General features: G+C 43.4%; 1 protein-coding gene across 1 annotated transcript in view; it reads right to left on the bottom strand.

Moving 5' to 3' along the window:
* Window positions 1-2,790: 2,790 nt before the first annotated feature.
* PPM1L (protein phosphatase, Mg2+/Mn2+ dependent 1L) overlaps window positions 2,791-16,199 on the bottom strand; it is a 242,093-nt gene continuing 228,684 nt past the window's right edge. Inside the window, exons 3-4 of the mRNA XM_079766399.1 lie at window positions 10,142-10,303; window positions 2,791-7,735 (exon numbers count right to left, since the gene is read on the bottom strand). Coding sequence (XP_079622525.1) covers window positions 7,389-7,735; window positions 10,142-10,303 — 509 coding nt within the window. The 3' untranslated portion in view covers window positions 2,791-7,388. The remainder of the gene's footprint in view (window positions 7,736-10,141; window positions 10,304-16,199) is intronic.

The following is a 16,199-nucleotide window of genomic DNA, read 5'->3' as shown; positions in this document are numbered from 1 at the left end:
GCAAACTGCTTTCTAAAACAGAAACAAAAGTTATTGGGTTTTCTTCATTTTTGTATTTTTTCTTCCATTTTCTGAATATATGCTCGAGGTAAAAGGGCAATCAAGATGATGAACACATAGACTGGCTATGGTCTTGGAGCTCAAATATGGGTATTCTCACTAAAGGCCCCATGGTTCTAGTCCCGCCCCCCCTACCCCGCCCTGCCCATAGCAGGATTTTGTACCTTTTCATTATTAAACTAAGCAGCCACTGTTTGTCCTTACATACTAAAGCAGATGATAATTTAAAATTTGCACAAGAGATATCATTCTCTTGGGTTAGAGATGTCTAATACATCACTTCTACAGGATCTTAAAAGCTTGTATGAGCAAACATGACCCTTTGCATTATATGGATTAGAAATATCTCTAAGAAGAAAGAACATTCAATCACTCTAGAGTTTGTTTTTGTGAAATTCTGTTTTAATCTGAATACTCACTGGTGCTCACGTTGGCGTGTGGAAAACTACCAGTGGTTAAACTCAGTCTCACGTGTAGCCGTGACTGTTTATCTGACCTCAGTTTTATCTGGGCCCTCTGAAATGGAAGGTCTATCATGCAGTCTATTGTATTATTTTTTAAAATTCTAAAACGGGGTATTTCCTTCTCGAAAATTCATACATTCTAAGGATTTAGGGTAAAACCATGTCTAGGGTTTGGAAAGGGAACAGATTCTAGGACAGTAAAGGTAAGTTTAGGACAGCAATAAACAAGACCATATCTATCCATTTTCATTGGGGATGAATGAAATAGGGACTGTAATTTTACTAGCTTTATAAATAACTCAATGTTCATTTTCTTACTTCAGTATTATCTTCTTCATATCAGAAAGAGCACAAATACCAGAAAGCATGATTCATGATGTAATAAAATGTCTCCTTTTCTTAATTTAAAATATTTCCTCTTATAGAATTCCCCTATGATTTTGTCTTTTATATTTTCTTAAAAATGTTTTCTTTACATTCTGACTTTGATCACACTGGAATTTAATTTTGTTTTTTTGATTAAGAATGTTCCAGACTATTTTTCTTAAATGGGATTCTACCTGTGTCATCAGTCCTATAAGAAGGAGCATTAGAATTTTGTCTTCATTAACATGTAAGCAAAGCATTAGCCTTGCATTTGAATAGGTGAAAAGCGGGAACAACTGCCTTCTACTCATGTGTATGCTGATGTCAAAAAACTCGCTCTTAAATACAACTTGTGAATGGTAAAAGTCTGATAATCCAAATTTTGGATAACCTACTTTACACATTTTTACTATCTGGGCATTCTAAAGGTGTTTTTCACCCCCAATTCCTTGACTATTCTACCTTTGCTTCTGAATCAACACATTTTAAATTATGCATTATCTAATTAATCTAGAAATAGGTGGGGATACTAATGCAGGATATCACATTTAACCTCTGAATTTCTTCCTGACACACATCTCCTACAGAGGCAGCCAGTGACCAGGAAGGTTGGCCTGCCCCCTCGCAGGCCCAGCCACAACCTGCTACTAGGCCTTTACAGTAAACTGCTTTGCTTAGATTTAGGGACTCCGGTGGATGGAGGCTTTTGAGATTAATTTGAATCTGGCAAATGTCAGAGGCCAGATTATAGGACTTTCAGAATAAATGGAAGAAGAGGCTAATTCCAATGTAACCCTGATATTTTGGGGGTAGGAGGGCTAGCAATCTGAATCCATGACAGCAAGCCCAGTGTACATTCTTGATAACCTATAATTCACTACCTGTTTCCCAGAAGCTGGTCTTGCAGAACCTGTTACAGAGGCCATAAAACTGTGAACAGTGCACTGCCCCGGAGGGAGGGTTATTAACGCTGGTGCCAGGCCAGACCATCAGATACGGCCTGGAGACCCCCAACACCTGGGGGCCTTCTTGCAAACCCCGCGAAAAGGACCAGAAGCATAATCCATATTTGCGGGGCAAAGACCCCAGAAAGATATAAAAGAGAAGCCCCTGCATGTTACTTTACTCAGATTTGGGAAGTTATTCCTCTGGGTCTGCCGGTGTAAATAAACAGTGTCACTCCTTTTCTTTAAAAGCGTTGCTTGGTTTTTCTTTGGTCTTCTGCAACAGAACCATACCTCTAAATATAATCTACATATTTGCTGCTTGCTTGCTCTGGGGCAGTTTTGAATTGTGAAAATGCCTGTGATGATTTGTTAAAATGAACAGTTACTACCTGCTCTCTTCAAAGTCCTCACCTTGGATTTATTAAAGTGATTGTACAGATGATAGTGTGTTTTGTTACTAAACACATAAAAATTGTTATAATCATCCCTTGGTTAAACAGTTTTCAACTTCACAGTGGAAAAAATTAAAAACGGACAAAGCATCCACATGATTAAGAATCAGCAAAACTTTTCCATGTTAGAAACATGTGGAGAAGCACATGTCTAGTGGAACCATTAGAGTCTCGACTGTCACCTGCTCTTTGTAATCTTCATCTTGATCTAAGTGATTTTATTTTCAGTTTTTTACTATTTTGGGTAATGTCCAGAGGGCAGGTGTATTCCTAAATATTGGATGTGACTTTAAGTTAATGACTTTTCCCTAAATTCACTTTGTACCATGTTTTTGACAAGATTTGTCTCATCTGTTATTTTGAGATTATCTCTCTGAGTTTCCAGAACCCATTGTCCAGGTTGAGAGTGACAATAAGCCTGATATTTTAGGCAAGAGATAACTCACCCAACTTAATTCTGTACAGAAAATATGAAAGTTGGGACAACATGGGACAGGGATTTTAGAACAAATGAACTGTGATTTCAAATGATTTCACTGAATCTGGAAAGAAGAAAAGAGCAGAGTAAGTGTTAATAGTTTATAATTTTCCCCTCATTTTCTATTATTTTAAATATATTTTTACTCTCAATAGTGATGAAATGTAAAAATATTTATTTTGATTCACACTGGATGGCAAAGACTCTTGCTGAGTATTCACATAGAAGAAGGGAGACAACGGTTGGGGCTTCAGGTAGGATTGTTGGGCTTCTACTGTCAATGCGAGGCTGCTGATGGTCATCTATATATATAAAAGGCCAGTGACTGAATGGCGGAACCACTGGAATGACCAGTCGCTATTATGCACACTGCAGTGGCTAACCCGCCCGATCTGGCCCCGAAAGCCTGCCCCAACCTCCTGTGGCCCCTCTCCCAAGCTGGCCCTGTCCCAATAGGCCCCCATTGGGGTTGGCCGGCCAGACCTCACTTGTGCACGAATTCGTGCACTGGGCCTCTAGTAGTAAATGATGCTCTTTCTCAAAACTGCTTTCATGAACAGCTCAGCCTCTTACTCCAAAGGATTGGTGCTTCTAAATTACAAATTGTACTACAACTACAAAGAGTCACATCACAGTGGATGGAAAAAACAGTAATATTTCCATATTTCAAAATTTCCCAAAGTGGGTCCTATGGAACAGGAGCTCCTTGGAATGTTACTGAGTGCTACTCAAAAAAGCTTCTGTGGTCAGCTTAATCTGGAAAACACTACCCTAACTGAAATTACATCCGTGGTGCGCTTCTTCCCTTCTGCAGGACATTTAATTTAGAACCTTCGAGGTGCTTATTTGCACTAACTTTCCCAGATGCCTTGTTTTCTAAACTCCTTTAACCCTGGAACCTTGTATTTGGAAGAGTATCTTTGGAACGTGTGTTCTGTGGAACTCACTTTGGGAGATACTGAGATTTGATGACTCTGGTGGTATGCAGCCAACTAGCTCAAAAGTCTAGATATCAATGACTTAATCTAGAGGCAGTTAAATAGGCCCCAGTGTGGTATCTAACAGGCATGTCATTTCTGGGTCAAGAATGCTGGTGTGACGAGCTAAGGCAATTTGGGGGGCATAATAAGGAGAGATCAGTCTAAAGATGGGTCAAAAGGAGGGGAAAAAAATCTGACATCATTGGAAACTGTGTACCCAGAGTATGTATTACTATACTTTGAAATGTACAATGAAATGTTGCCCTTTCTAAACCTTCTGCATTGATTCAGATTTAAGAGTTTGACCTGAAAACAACCCGGGGGGTGGGGAGACATAAAGGTTTACCTGGTAAAGAAAAAAGTGATCACTGCCTTTCTGAATCCCTTGTGTATTGTCAGATAGCCTAGTGATATGGATATCCCAATTCAATAGTGTAATCAATTTCCTAAAATTACCTTAGATGGGATTGAAATGATGATGCCACCACTCTCATGCAATCCTGTACATGGGTTGAAATCGTTCAAGTTGTATGAAATAAGGCCTGTTTAAACTTATCCAGATTGCATATGCCCCTTCACTCTATAAAACACTCTCTGAAATAAGAGTATTACATAGACAAGATTCAAGAGGCCACTGGTAACCAGTAATGTGTACATATGTGCATGAGAACTACAACTTCAGAGTAGGGCTAATGGGTCACATTAAATAAATGCAGGTCTTGGGAACTAGCTTTGGAATTTTCTATGTAAGTATCGTTTATTCCATTGATTAGAGAACTGCAAATACAATGATTTTTTAAAAATTTCCCTTCCTTAACACCCCCCGCCCCCCACCCCCCAATCTCGATCCATTTTAAGAATGGCCGTGGAGCAGTAGCAGAGCAGTGCATGGAGAAGGCCTGGGCTTGGCATCTTGCTGGGGGCTCATGGCATGTGGTCATTCGTTCCCAGCTTCATTTCCAAGACTGAAAAACCATCCCAGATTTGGCACCGTGGGAGCTATTGGCAAGGTGAACTCGGGCTGGGGAGTCTGGGCAGCCTTGGTGGACGATCCAAAGCTTTGGCAGTGCTGCTTAGGGAGGCTTGACATGCAAACTCCTCAACTCAATTTCCTTAGTGGCTACATTCAACCTTCCCTGTCCCTAGAAGAAGGGAGCAGCCAGAAGCCACAGTGCACCCCAAGCGTGGTTCTGTAGACCCCCAACAGCTGGAGGAGGGCCAGAGAGAGAGAGAGAGAGAGCTCCAGGACAGGGGAAGGGAGCAAAATACTCTGATTGTAGTATTTTATAGACATAGGTATTAACCAAACTGCTGCTATTTTGCCTAGAACTTCTATCTTTTAAAAATCTACAAGCCAAAATGAGAGGAAAAAGGGGAGAAAGGGAATAGGAACTACACATACTACGTGGTTAAAGTCAGAAATTAATTAATTCTACAAAGCAAAACGTAGATGCCGTGTAAACCTCAGCTGGGGGGCAGTCATGCATTCCTGCCCTCAGCACCACCTACTGAGATGTTCTGCAGCAAACAACACTAACTTACTAAATTAACTTAGTAGCTTTTCTTTTTCATCTTCACCAAAACCATACTATTTTCATTTTGGACAACAACAATGATCATGGCATTTAAAAACATCTTTCTTTGTGATTATGAATTTTGGAGTTAAGTTAAAAATAAAAAAGGAAAATTGACTGTGTACCATAAAATGAAAGAGCTTATTCTTGAACTTGAGTTGGACGATGGGCTTTGGTAACTCTCTGGAGTTAGAACATCCTAAATCTCCGGGCAAACTCAGGCCACCTGGCCTGACTGTCCCACACTGACCACAGTCAGCGTGTTCCCCACATTCTCCTCCTGACCCCCACCCCAAATACACACATTCAACTGTTCAGTGTCTCTTAATTAGGCAAAGAGCTCAGTCTCCATGGTGGTAGGTATTTGGTACTAGAACACTCTATGGCTAAAAAAATTATTAAGGTTCTAATCCTAATGTTGGAATTCTAAAGTCAGTTTACAAAAGTAATCAAAGCTCTTGGGAAACTGTTATTCATTCTCACTGGAGTCAAAGAAAGGTAAGTGCTGGGAGGAATCGACAGACTACAGTCCTTGGTGTCCGTGAGGGACTCTTTTCATCCTCCCAGGTTCTCTCTGGAACCTGCTTTAGAAAAACTCCCCAGCTGAGGAAAGCGAATGGGGCCTTTGAGAAGCTATAATGACAAATGCTGACTCAGAAAGAACAGAGCCAGGTGGACACCCCGGCATTTCAGACACAGGGCTGGGAATCCAAGGAAAATCCTGTTTGGCTACTTGAGCCACCACAGTCAGGCCAACAGGATGCCTGAGCATTTTCTGTCAATTAACTTATAAAATACTGAGATTGGAAATGTGACTTTGGTAATAGGACACAGAGAGCAGCAAGCCTGGCCCCAGAATAACTCTGGACCGCCTTACAATAACGGTTTGAGCTTGAATTCCCAACCCGCTTTTTGGTCACTGAATGGTTGGCCTGGGGAAGCTACCTGCTTCTCCATGGTCATGGAGAAGCGCATCCCACAGTTTACCACCAAACTCCAAAATGTGGGTGGGAACTCTGGCCTGGGTTTCAAGAAATACTTATGCAGTTCTGCTGCTTCTCAGAACACTCCTTGAAAGATACTTGAAAGCTACTAGGATAGGAGAAGAGGGGGAGGGCATAAAACTGGCAGCTGGAGCTCAATTCCCCAGCTTTCTCTCCCAATGCAAACAAGCAACTTCCCAAGGGGGCTCTGTGACTTATTCAGCCATTATTTCCCCCCTATCTACCCTTAAAGATGGAAGGAATTATGATACTGTGATTTGCTTTTCTGACTTCCCCTAATAGGTTTCCGGGTGACGAAAGACAAAAAAAATGTGGCTTCCAGTTGTGAAGTTTAACAGCTGCCTATTACATACAGTAAGGTGTAAGCAAAAGGTTAAGGTCATGCAGGATTAGGATAAGCGCACAAAGACTGGCACGAAGACCGGCTAGATGGTATACAAGTCTATTTAAGAAATAAAGGGAGGAGGGAAAAGGTTACTTCTGCTGTGTAGCCGCTGCAGCCTCCCTTCTTCCCTCCGTTTCCAAGAGCAGCCACAGAACAGCAAACCACTCCAAACCGGTTTCTGTGGAGTGGAAAGCCTGGGCTCGGGAGGGCAAAGCCTTCTCAGGGCAGCCCTGCCCTCAGTAAGAGAACTGCCACCCTGACGCGCAGGGGACGCCGGGGCCTATCTCCTGCAGCTCTGGGCAGCCTGCCCTGCTCACCGCTCCCAAGTCTGATGCCGGGAGGGCCCTGTAAGGGATCTTGAAATCTTGAAAAGAACCTTAAAAGGGAGAACACATGGCACACACGCCATTCACTTCATACATGTGACTCTACGACTAGATATTTGTACATTTTGAATGTTGGATGAAAGGATTGGGAAACATGAAAAAACAATCTTGCAGCCTCTCAACATCGGCCCTCTTTTCATCGTCACTGGATACAGACCTAAGACCGCCAGGGAGGGGGCATCCCACGTCTGGGATGGGGGGATCCTAACTGTAACTTGCACAGCTTCACGACATTAAAAGAGACCAGTGTGTTGAAAGTCCTTTAGTCTACGGCAGCTGAGCCCCGAAGGGTTCACTGCTCTTCTGTTTTGCTGCTATTCCTGAACTTCACCACCATGACTGTTATATTGTCAGGGCAGCCTCTGTAAAATGACTGTAAAACTATGCTCTTGGCCCCAAAGTGAGGTTCATCCAAGCGCTCCTTGATGAACCGAACAGCTTCTTCATTGCTGAAAGCATCCCAGAGGCCATCCGATGCCAAGATCATGAACTCGGGCTGGAGCTTGTCCAGGTCGAAGGTCAGGATGTCTGGGTCTGGGATGACCACGTTGAGATTTTTCAGCGGATAATCCCCCAGGGATCGAGACATGGCCAGGATGCCCTGGACCCTCCAGGAGCCATTGAAACTGATGAAACCACCTGGGAAGAGAATGAGATCATTAGCCTGACCAACAGAGAAAGCTCACACACATGGTACAGTCTGGGCACGTGTACAGAAGGCCGACCTGTTGCAGGTGACATATCGCATGTGCTCCCCTCACCCCACCCTGGCACTGCCAGGAAGGAACAGCACCCTGCTGCATGGCTTGAGGTTTGACACTCTACCAGCAGATCCTCCTGCCCTCATCCTTGTATCTTAAACAACTTCAAGAAAATATCAATAAGAATAATGAGGGTAGGAGATGTGTATGGATGAGGGCGTCAGTTTTAACTTAACACCTTGACAGCTCAGTGATTGACAGAAGAGAGCACTGGGGTGGGGATTTGAGGAGAGTGTCAAAAGGCAGGTGGTTGGAGACCAGAGACAACGCTGGAATCCATCATTTAGCTTGAGACTGCCCTTGGTTGTGCCTCTATAGTTCTCAAAACAGTACCCCAAATAGGATCAGGATTAAAAAAAAAACAAAACCCTGTGTATTTTAGCACAGTGTTTCAAGGCTCAGCTTTTGCATCAGGCTGCTTAGATTTAATTCCTAGCCTATTATTCCCAGCTATATGTGACTTTGGATGAGAAACGCTATCTCTCTGACCCTCAGTTTCCTTGGCTGCAAAATGGGGACAATAATAGTACCTATTCCATTGAGCTGTGAGAAAGAAAGGAGTTATTCCATGTACATCACTTAGCACAGTGCCTGAATGTAACATGCACTCAATAGTACATTATATTATTTTTCTTTAAAATAATTAGAACTTTGTTCATTCACATATTATTTGTCAGGTAGTTATTAAATACATACTCCATGCAAGACGATTTGCAGGCTATAAAGTTGTGCAAGATCCAGACCTTTCTCCAAAGAACTAGACAGTCTGGCAGGAAAGAAAATCTGTGTTCATCAACAGCTCCAAGCACAAAGCAGTATCCTCGCAGGAGAGACAAGCACCCACAGAAGAGGAGGAAGGAATGATTTCCAGTTGTGATGATCAGGACGGAGTGAGCATGAAGCTGGGCTGGGGATGTCTGAGAACATTTCAGGAAGTGTGGTCTAATGGGCAAGAGCACGGGCTCTGGAGTCAGACAGTCCTGGTCTCAATTCTGGTTTCACCATTCACTAGCCACGTGTACACAAGCCTCTTGGAGGCTCCATTTTCTTGGTGGTAAAGTGAGGATGACAGTATCGCTCTCATAAGGCAGGGAAAGAGAAAGCGCATGTAAATTGCTAGGCTTGGCCCCCAACACAATGGTCCTGCGATAGCTGTTGGTGCCACTGTTGTTGGAGACACCATCAGGAACGGAGACGGAAAGACTAACATGGTCTGGCCCAACTGGGTGCAGCAAATTGTCACACAAAAGCAGGAGGGGACATAGGTGTCCCAAAAAGGAAGGCTGTCTACTACATTCCCCATCTCCATCCCAATTCCAGAATGTAAGTTTATATCCCCAGCCATTAGTTGTGGAAAAAAAAATGAGTAAAAAGGGATTCCCACTCCCTAAAGTATTTACTTATGCCAGGTACTGAGCAAGGTGCTTGGAGTAATGAACAGACCATGTTCTTGCCTCAAGGAACTCCCAGTTGTGAAGGCAAGACAGAAAAGAGAGCCCTTTTACTTTGTAAAAGGTGACCCACGAGGTCCACAGAGGACGCTGGGGAAGGAACGAAGATGCACCTAACCCGGCCCCGGGGAGCCTGTGGTACTGTGTGACAGGGAAGGCTTCCGAAAGGACACCCTTAAACTGGGTCTCATAGGACAAGGAATGGCTATCCACTAGACAGTGAGAACGGCATTCGCAAAGGCATGAGCTATCAGCCATGGCCGGTGTGGCTCAGTTGGTTGAGCATCGTCCCATGCACCGAGAGGTCACCGGTTCAATTCCGGGTTGAGAGCTTGATCCCCAGTAGAAGGCATGTGGAAGGCAGCTGACCGATGTTTCTCTCTCATGGATGTTTCTCTCTCTCTCCCTATCCCTTCTTCTCTCTCTAGAATCAATTAAAATATATTTAAAACAAAGAAAAAAAAGCATGAGGTATCAGAAACACGGCTCATTTGGGGAGAGGTTAGTAGTCTGGCATGGCTGGAGGGAAGCAGGATACGCAAGCAGGGGTCCAAAGATCTCGTTAGCCTTTAAATGAGCAAAGGGCTCTTTGGCCCTTTTGGAATCCTTGACCACAAAGAAGGGCGAATTCAGTGGATGTTTTTTTTTGGTGTGTTTTTTTTTTTTGCTGGGCAATATTACAAAATCCAGTCTCGACTACTTCAGCGGCAGCCTCTGTGGTGGTCTACTAATCACTAGTAACTAAACCTCTTATGCCCCAGGGGCTATCCAAGCAAGGCCCCTGTCCACCCAGCGAGACAGCAGACAGGGCTTGGAGGCGTTCACAAGCTCACCAGCTCTCTTGATCCTCTTTCTTTCCTTCAGTTGGTAAGGCTTGTGATCATGAGACAAGGGAATGGCGTTCCCGTCCTTGTCACATAGGACCCCTCGGGAGTCACCCACGTTGGCCACGGTGAGGTCTTTATCTGATAGTAGAGCGATCAAGCACGTGGTACCTGAAAAGCAGAAGAGAGAGGCAGTGTAGGAGGTCAGCAATGCATGGAGGTGCGGCCACTTCACATGGTGACTGGATCCTTCAGTCATTAAACCACTCCTGCGGGGGGAGAATTCTACTCCAGCCCGGGAATGACAGCTATTCACATCAACCACACTGATCAAATCTGACAGTCAATTTTCTTAACCAAGTTACCGTGTCACTGAAACAGGCTAGCATAACATTATCATTTTCCCAAGTCATTTTGTCTCCGCTACTCTTAATTTAAACACATATCACATTTAAAAGGATTAGGAGAGAATAAAAATCAGTTGGAAGCTTCAGACAATTGATACATATTTTCTGCTTCTCGCCAGTGCCCAGTTTCTGTGAAGATCCATTTGAAAGTGGGGAGAATTGGGGGTGGGGAGGGGGTGCCCCTCAGCTGGACAGCCTGGAAGAGCCAGTAATTGACAGATGCCAGCAGCCAGACCCTATGAAGCCATCGGGAGTCGTGAGGGAGCTGCCTATACAAATGTGCCTGCACAGCCTGACAGCAAAGACTAGTGGTTAGAAACAGGGTGTGATGGGGGCAGACCATAAAGGTAGAAGCAGAAAAACCTACCGTGATGGCAGAAATGAGGCCTCGGTAGACAGGAGGGAGGGTTTGGCGAGGGTTGGGGAGGGAGGGTAGGTGACAAGATTGAAGAACTGCTTGCCTGGAGCCCACACGAGACACAAAAAGACACGTTCTCTTCAAACCCTTCTTGGAATGAGAATGGATTAAAGCAAATAGAGTTGGACAGTCTGGTCTAATTGGAGCGGCCCTCATTACCTGCCCGATGCCCTGTCCAACTCCTCTCCTTCCTCCCCCCTCCCTTCTGACAGTGTCGCCGAGTATGCAAATACCTGCTGGAATGCACAACCCTTTAAGTGCTTGCTTCAAACTGATAATGCCTTTGCTTGTTAAAATTATTCATCAATTAGTCTTCATTAATATTTAAACTCCTCATTAAGAAAGTCATATTCCATAACAGAATGTAAACTGCATCTAAACAGCTCTTTAGTCTTCATAGAACAACACAAAAGACTGAATTCTTAAATAGAGTAAAGAATAAATACAGGTTGCTATCAAGAGCTGGGAGAATAATTAGCATATTCAGTTCTTATAGCTCTATTTGAAATTCCATTCTTAAGCCCATTTAACCCCAAACTACCCTGATCAGACATGGAAACACATGAAATGTTGGTCAATTCAGGATTTCTGATATGGAAATCCTTGTGAAAGGGAAAAAGACTAATCTTAGGGATTATCAAAACCAATTGCAAATATTTTACCTTAAAAAACACACAAAACAACCACATACACACTGTAAGAATGAAAATGTAAACACAGGAACTATTCATACAGATACAATTTGTTATTCTCAGTTTTTGATATTAGTTGCATTTTGGTCTTCAAAAGCATTCTCACCTTGTCTGCAAGCACCTGATTGGGTTGACTTGTCTAACACTATCAAAGCATAAATTCTCCTATAAGGCACATTGCCAGAGTTTGAAAGATGAAATAGAAACATTGTGTTACTGAATATTACATGACTTGGGGGCATTCTATCACCATAACTCTTGGAGCTGTCTTTCTAGAAGGCCCTCTTCCCTTCTCACTCCGCATAGTGTGAGAGAGTACGTTCCTGACCTCTTCCATTGCCATCGAAGTCGATGCTGCTGCCTGAATGACACTCCTGAGGGCCAAATTAACTGCCTCGTAGGTGCGTCCACTTGCCTTGACGACAGAGGATCCAAGGAAAGGCTCTGGGGTCTCCACGAGAGGGAAGCAGAGGCATCCACCCGGCTGAGCTCTGAGCCCCCTCCCCATCCCCATTCCAGCCTCAGCAGCTCTCCATCCATCGTCTGCTGTATTGAGCTGCCATGTAGGATTTTTTTTGCTGTTTTTTTTTAAGAGGGGAGAGGTCCTTCTTATAGCCAGGGGTGTGTGTGGGGGGTGTGGGTGGAAATTTAATTGCATATGTGATTAGGAAACACTGAAGGGTTTTAAGCAGGACAGTGACATAGTGATATTTGTGTTTTAAAGATCAGTTCAATGGCACTGTAAAAAGCAGGGAGAACAGGTCAAGTTAATGAGGATCTGAACTAACATAGTACACAAAGAAATAGAGGGTAGGGGACAGGTTATTTAAAACCAGAAAGAGTAGGTCATGGAGAATGAAGGAAATAAAGGAGAGGAGGAAAGTCTAGCATAATGTCCTGGGTGCTCCATGGACAAGGACTTAAGGGGGTGTCTGCTTGGGGCTCCTGGAAAGGCTTTCTCTCTCACTGGAAGGGACTCAATGCTGAAAATGATTCACTTCTTTGGGATACCATTGGCTCATGTGTTTCTCCACCATCTTGCAACTTTGAGGGGACATGGCTCAATTCAAGGTACTGTGCTGAGGAAAGAGCAGAAGTAAAGCGCCCTAGTCCCCGAGACAAAATGAAACTGTTGAGCCAGCGTGGACTCGCCTATTCTTGTTCTGTGAGACACGTAATGTCTTTACGGCTCAAGGCTTTTAAGTTGGGTGTTTCTGTTCCTTGTCGCATCCTGATTCACGGGCTTATTGTCCAAGACGGGCTCATCAATGAGGGATTTAGAGTGTGGCTGTTCTGATTTACTCATGCGTTGGATATACTTAAGATTCATGGCCTGCCCATTCCTTTGTCAAGAACACAATCCCATTGTTTCTATGGGTAAATAAGAGCAACCTCATGACGCAGATTTCCGGAAGGTACTGCTTTGAGAAAGTGGGGACTGCCCATGCTAACAATAGAATCTGAGCCATGGCCAAATGGCTGCGTCCCCGATGTGAAATCAGAGCTGCAGGCAGGGTTCAGGGTCACTGAAATGTCACTATTTCCTTCTGTGGAAACCTGCCTGAATCCTGGCTGCAGGCCCAAGAATGTTCTAAAGCAAACCAGGACACCTTACTGTAAGCAATTTCTTGTTTGGGCTTTGTAATCTTAGCAGGATTATAAGAGACAGTTTACAATCTATTCTTACTTCACAGAACGAACTACCTTGTTGCTGAGAACATGTTAAGATCTTGGGTCATCAAGACCTGAAGTACTGGAGGGCAAACTTTCTTCGTGGGCTTCCACACAGAGAAAGCGGCGATGGGCACATATATACATGCAGGGAGGCTTAGGTGAGTCTCCAGACTGGGCATGCACAGAAGCCACCCCCCGAATGGCTTCTTTTTGGGTCTTCCTCTATAAATCGAGCTGCCTCAACTTCCCCTCATCACATTCTGGAGGGTAGAGTGGCAGGAATAACAATTTGTGAGAAAAAGGTCCATTACAAATTAGAATCGTCATTTCTTCCATGAGATTTCTGCATAAGCACAAATATCAACCATTGATTTTGACACTGGCTGAATATGAGGCAGTCAACTTGATGACAAATACTATTATTTTAAACCCCAGTGCTATGTAGTTTAATTCTAGACTTAGCTACGCTTGGTCTCTTCCTCGGAAAACATATAATTAACAAAATGACTAGAAGAAATAAGAAACAGTGTGTGAATGCCAGAAAGGTCTTTTCACAAATGAGGTATGCTACCGTAACTATAAAAAACACACAATTTATTTAAGGGGGGAGGTCATAATTCATCCGTACAATCTGATGGAGTACTCATTTAATTTTCACACTTCACCAGAGTTAAAATACAGATGTGTCATCAGATGCTCTTGAACACCATTTTGAAATTGAAATGTTCTTCAACTTCACATTTCAGCTGCTATAATCATCATGTTTACTTCACACTTGAGTGTGGCCTGGGAACATCCTTCTAACCCTTCCTTTTCAGTTAAGGAGGACCATGAGAGAGAGCTGCTCCCTATTAAACTGATCACATGCATTGGGGAGTCTTGAAAACCACAGTAGGTCCTCTTGGTGCAGGAGCCTTTATCTCTACTCCCTGGGCATCCTGAGAACAAGCAAGCAGACAAGCTTCTGTGATGCTCATTAACATACTTCTCATAACTATTGCTGACATTTAGTTCAGATGAGAGCATGCTAAGTGAAATTAATTTATAATTACATAATCACATCCTGGATTCTAGGTCTAGTATTTTTTAATGGCAAACAAAATTAATTTCATGGTTCTTTGATTCTTCCTATACAAGCCAAAAGAAGCACAGACTATATGTTTTTTCATGTCTTCGTGTTATTTGCTGATTCTTCGGTGAGATAGCTCATATTTCTTCAGGTTTCCAGCAAATTTCAGGTAGTGTCTCTGTCTCTTTATACGTAAGTCTATGGGAGTGGGGTCTAATAAAAACTTTGGAAATTGAGTTTTCTTAAAAGAGTTGTTTGCTTTTTCATTAAAGGCCGAGAGAGAAAAGAGGAGAAGGCTTCATCTGGTGCTTAACAGAGAATTACACTTTCTTTCTCTTGGCGTAGAATCAACCCTCATCCCTATGGTTTCAATTAAAAACAAACCTGGCCTTTTTTTTACTTATTTAAATTACCACATAGCTATAAACCTATTGCATATACACATGTGTTGGAGGGTGACAGTTGGAGATATTAACGAAGTTACTGCCCCACTACGTGTGCCTGGCCCTCCTTTACTCGGTCTGAGGCACCAATCGTCCCAGGGGAGATTAGGATTGCTCTGGCTGAAGTGCAAACAGAAAGAGTCATGTTTAGCTTTTGAATGTCAAGGTGACTGTGGAAATTCACAAAGATACAGTATTCTCAAGATAAAAACCTTTTTTAGTCCAGGTTCTGGTCTAAACCACAGGCATATGAAGATGGAGCGGTGAGTTTTCCTGCCCTGAGTCCTGTCTTCTGGTTCCCCCTGACCAGGCAGGAGGGTGGTGAGCGGTCGTGGTGGTTGGCAGGGAGGGGAAGATGGGAGAGAAAGAGGAAAACAAGAGGATGCCCTTGATGTGTGGATCTCCAACAATTATGTGGAGTTTAAAGCCCAGAAGACCTAAACCTTGCTTTCCAGGGCATAACCCAAGAAATCATCAACTTTTGCCCCAGTATGGAGAGGCAATGGTTGAATGAGAAGCTCACTTAGTCTAGTGCAGTGGTCGGCAAACCGTGGCTCGCGAGCCACATGTGGCTCTTTGGCCCCTTGAGTGTTCTAACACCACTTCTTCAAAATAGACTCGCCCAGGCTGAAAACCGACTTCTGCGCATGGGCCACGAAGTTTCAATTGCACTGTACGTGCGCGCCCACACGTGGTATTTTGTGGAAGAGCCACACTCAAAGGGCCAAAGAGGCGCATGTGGCTCGCGAGCTGCGGTTTGCCGACCACTGGTCTAGTGTGAATCAGGAGCTGCTGGGCTGCCCCTGAGGGAGGAATGGCAACTCTCAGGAGCTTCAGAACTGGGATGTGGGCCATCCAACCACATGTCCTGAAGACCCTGGGTCATCCCAGCAGATGCCAGAACAGTAACAAATCCTAATACTTAGATCGCCCCTGGGGGAAAGGGGAATGGAAACATGAACTCACTTTGTATTTACACATAAAAACCTGAGAAAAATCAGGAAATTATGGAATATACCTGGAAGTGAATAGAGTAAGATTTTAGTATCAGTTACTACAAACTCAAAGCTAAGTTATATTCAGTTCTACAGAGATAAATTGTTAGTTTTTCACAAATTTATTTTGTAGCTGTATAATGTGTGTAGATGGATAGACATCACATGTCTATTGCATGTTACATATCTTAAATTTTACCCTGACCTAGCAATTATGGAACTTAATTTTTTTTAAAAAAATGCGATAGCAGGTACCAACAATGTTTGCTAGCCAAGGCTGAGCTGCCTGTGAATCGGGCCATTGGCAGGTTCTGTAATTATATAAATTATTTCCAGAGGATCTTTTCCAAACAACACTATCATTTCTAT

This window comes from Cnephaeus nilssonii (genome assembly GCF_951640355.1).
Source record: "Cnephaeus nilssonii genome assembly, chromosome: 3".
In the NCBI taxonomy this organism is placed as follows: Eukaryota; Metazoa; Chordata; class Mammalia; order Chiroptera; family Vespertilionidae; genus Cnephaeus; species Cnephaeus nilssonii.
Note: the sequence above shows the minus strand (reverse complement) of the source record. Positions and strands in the feature narration are given on the sequence as shown.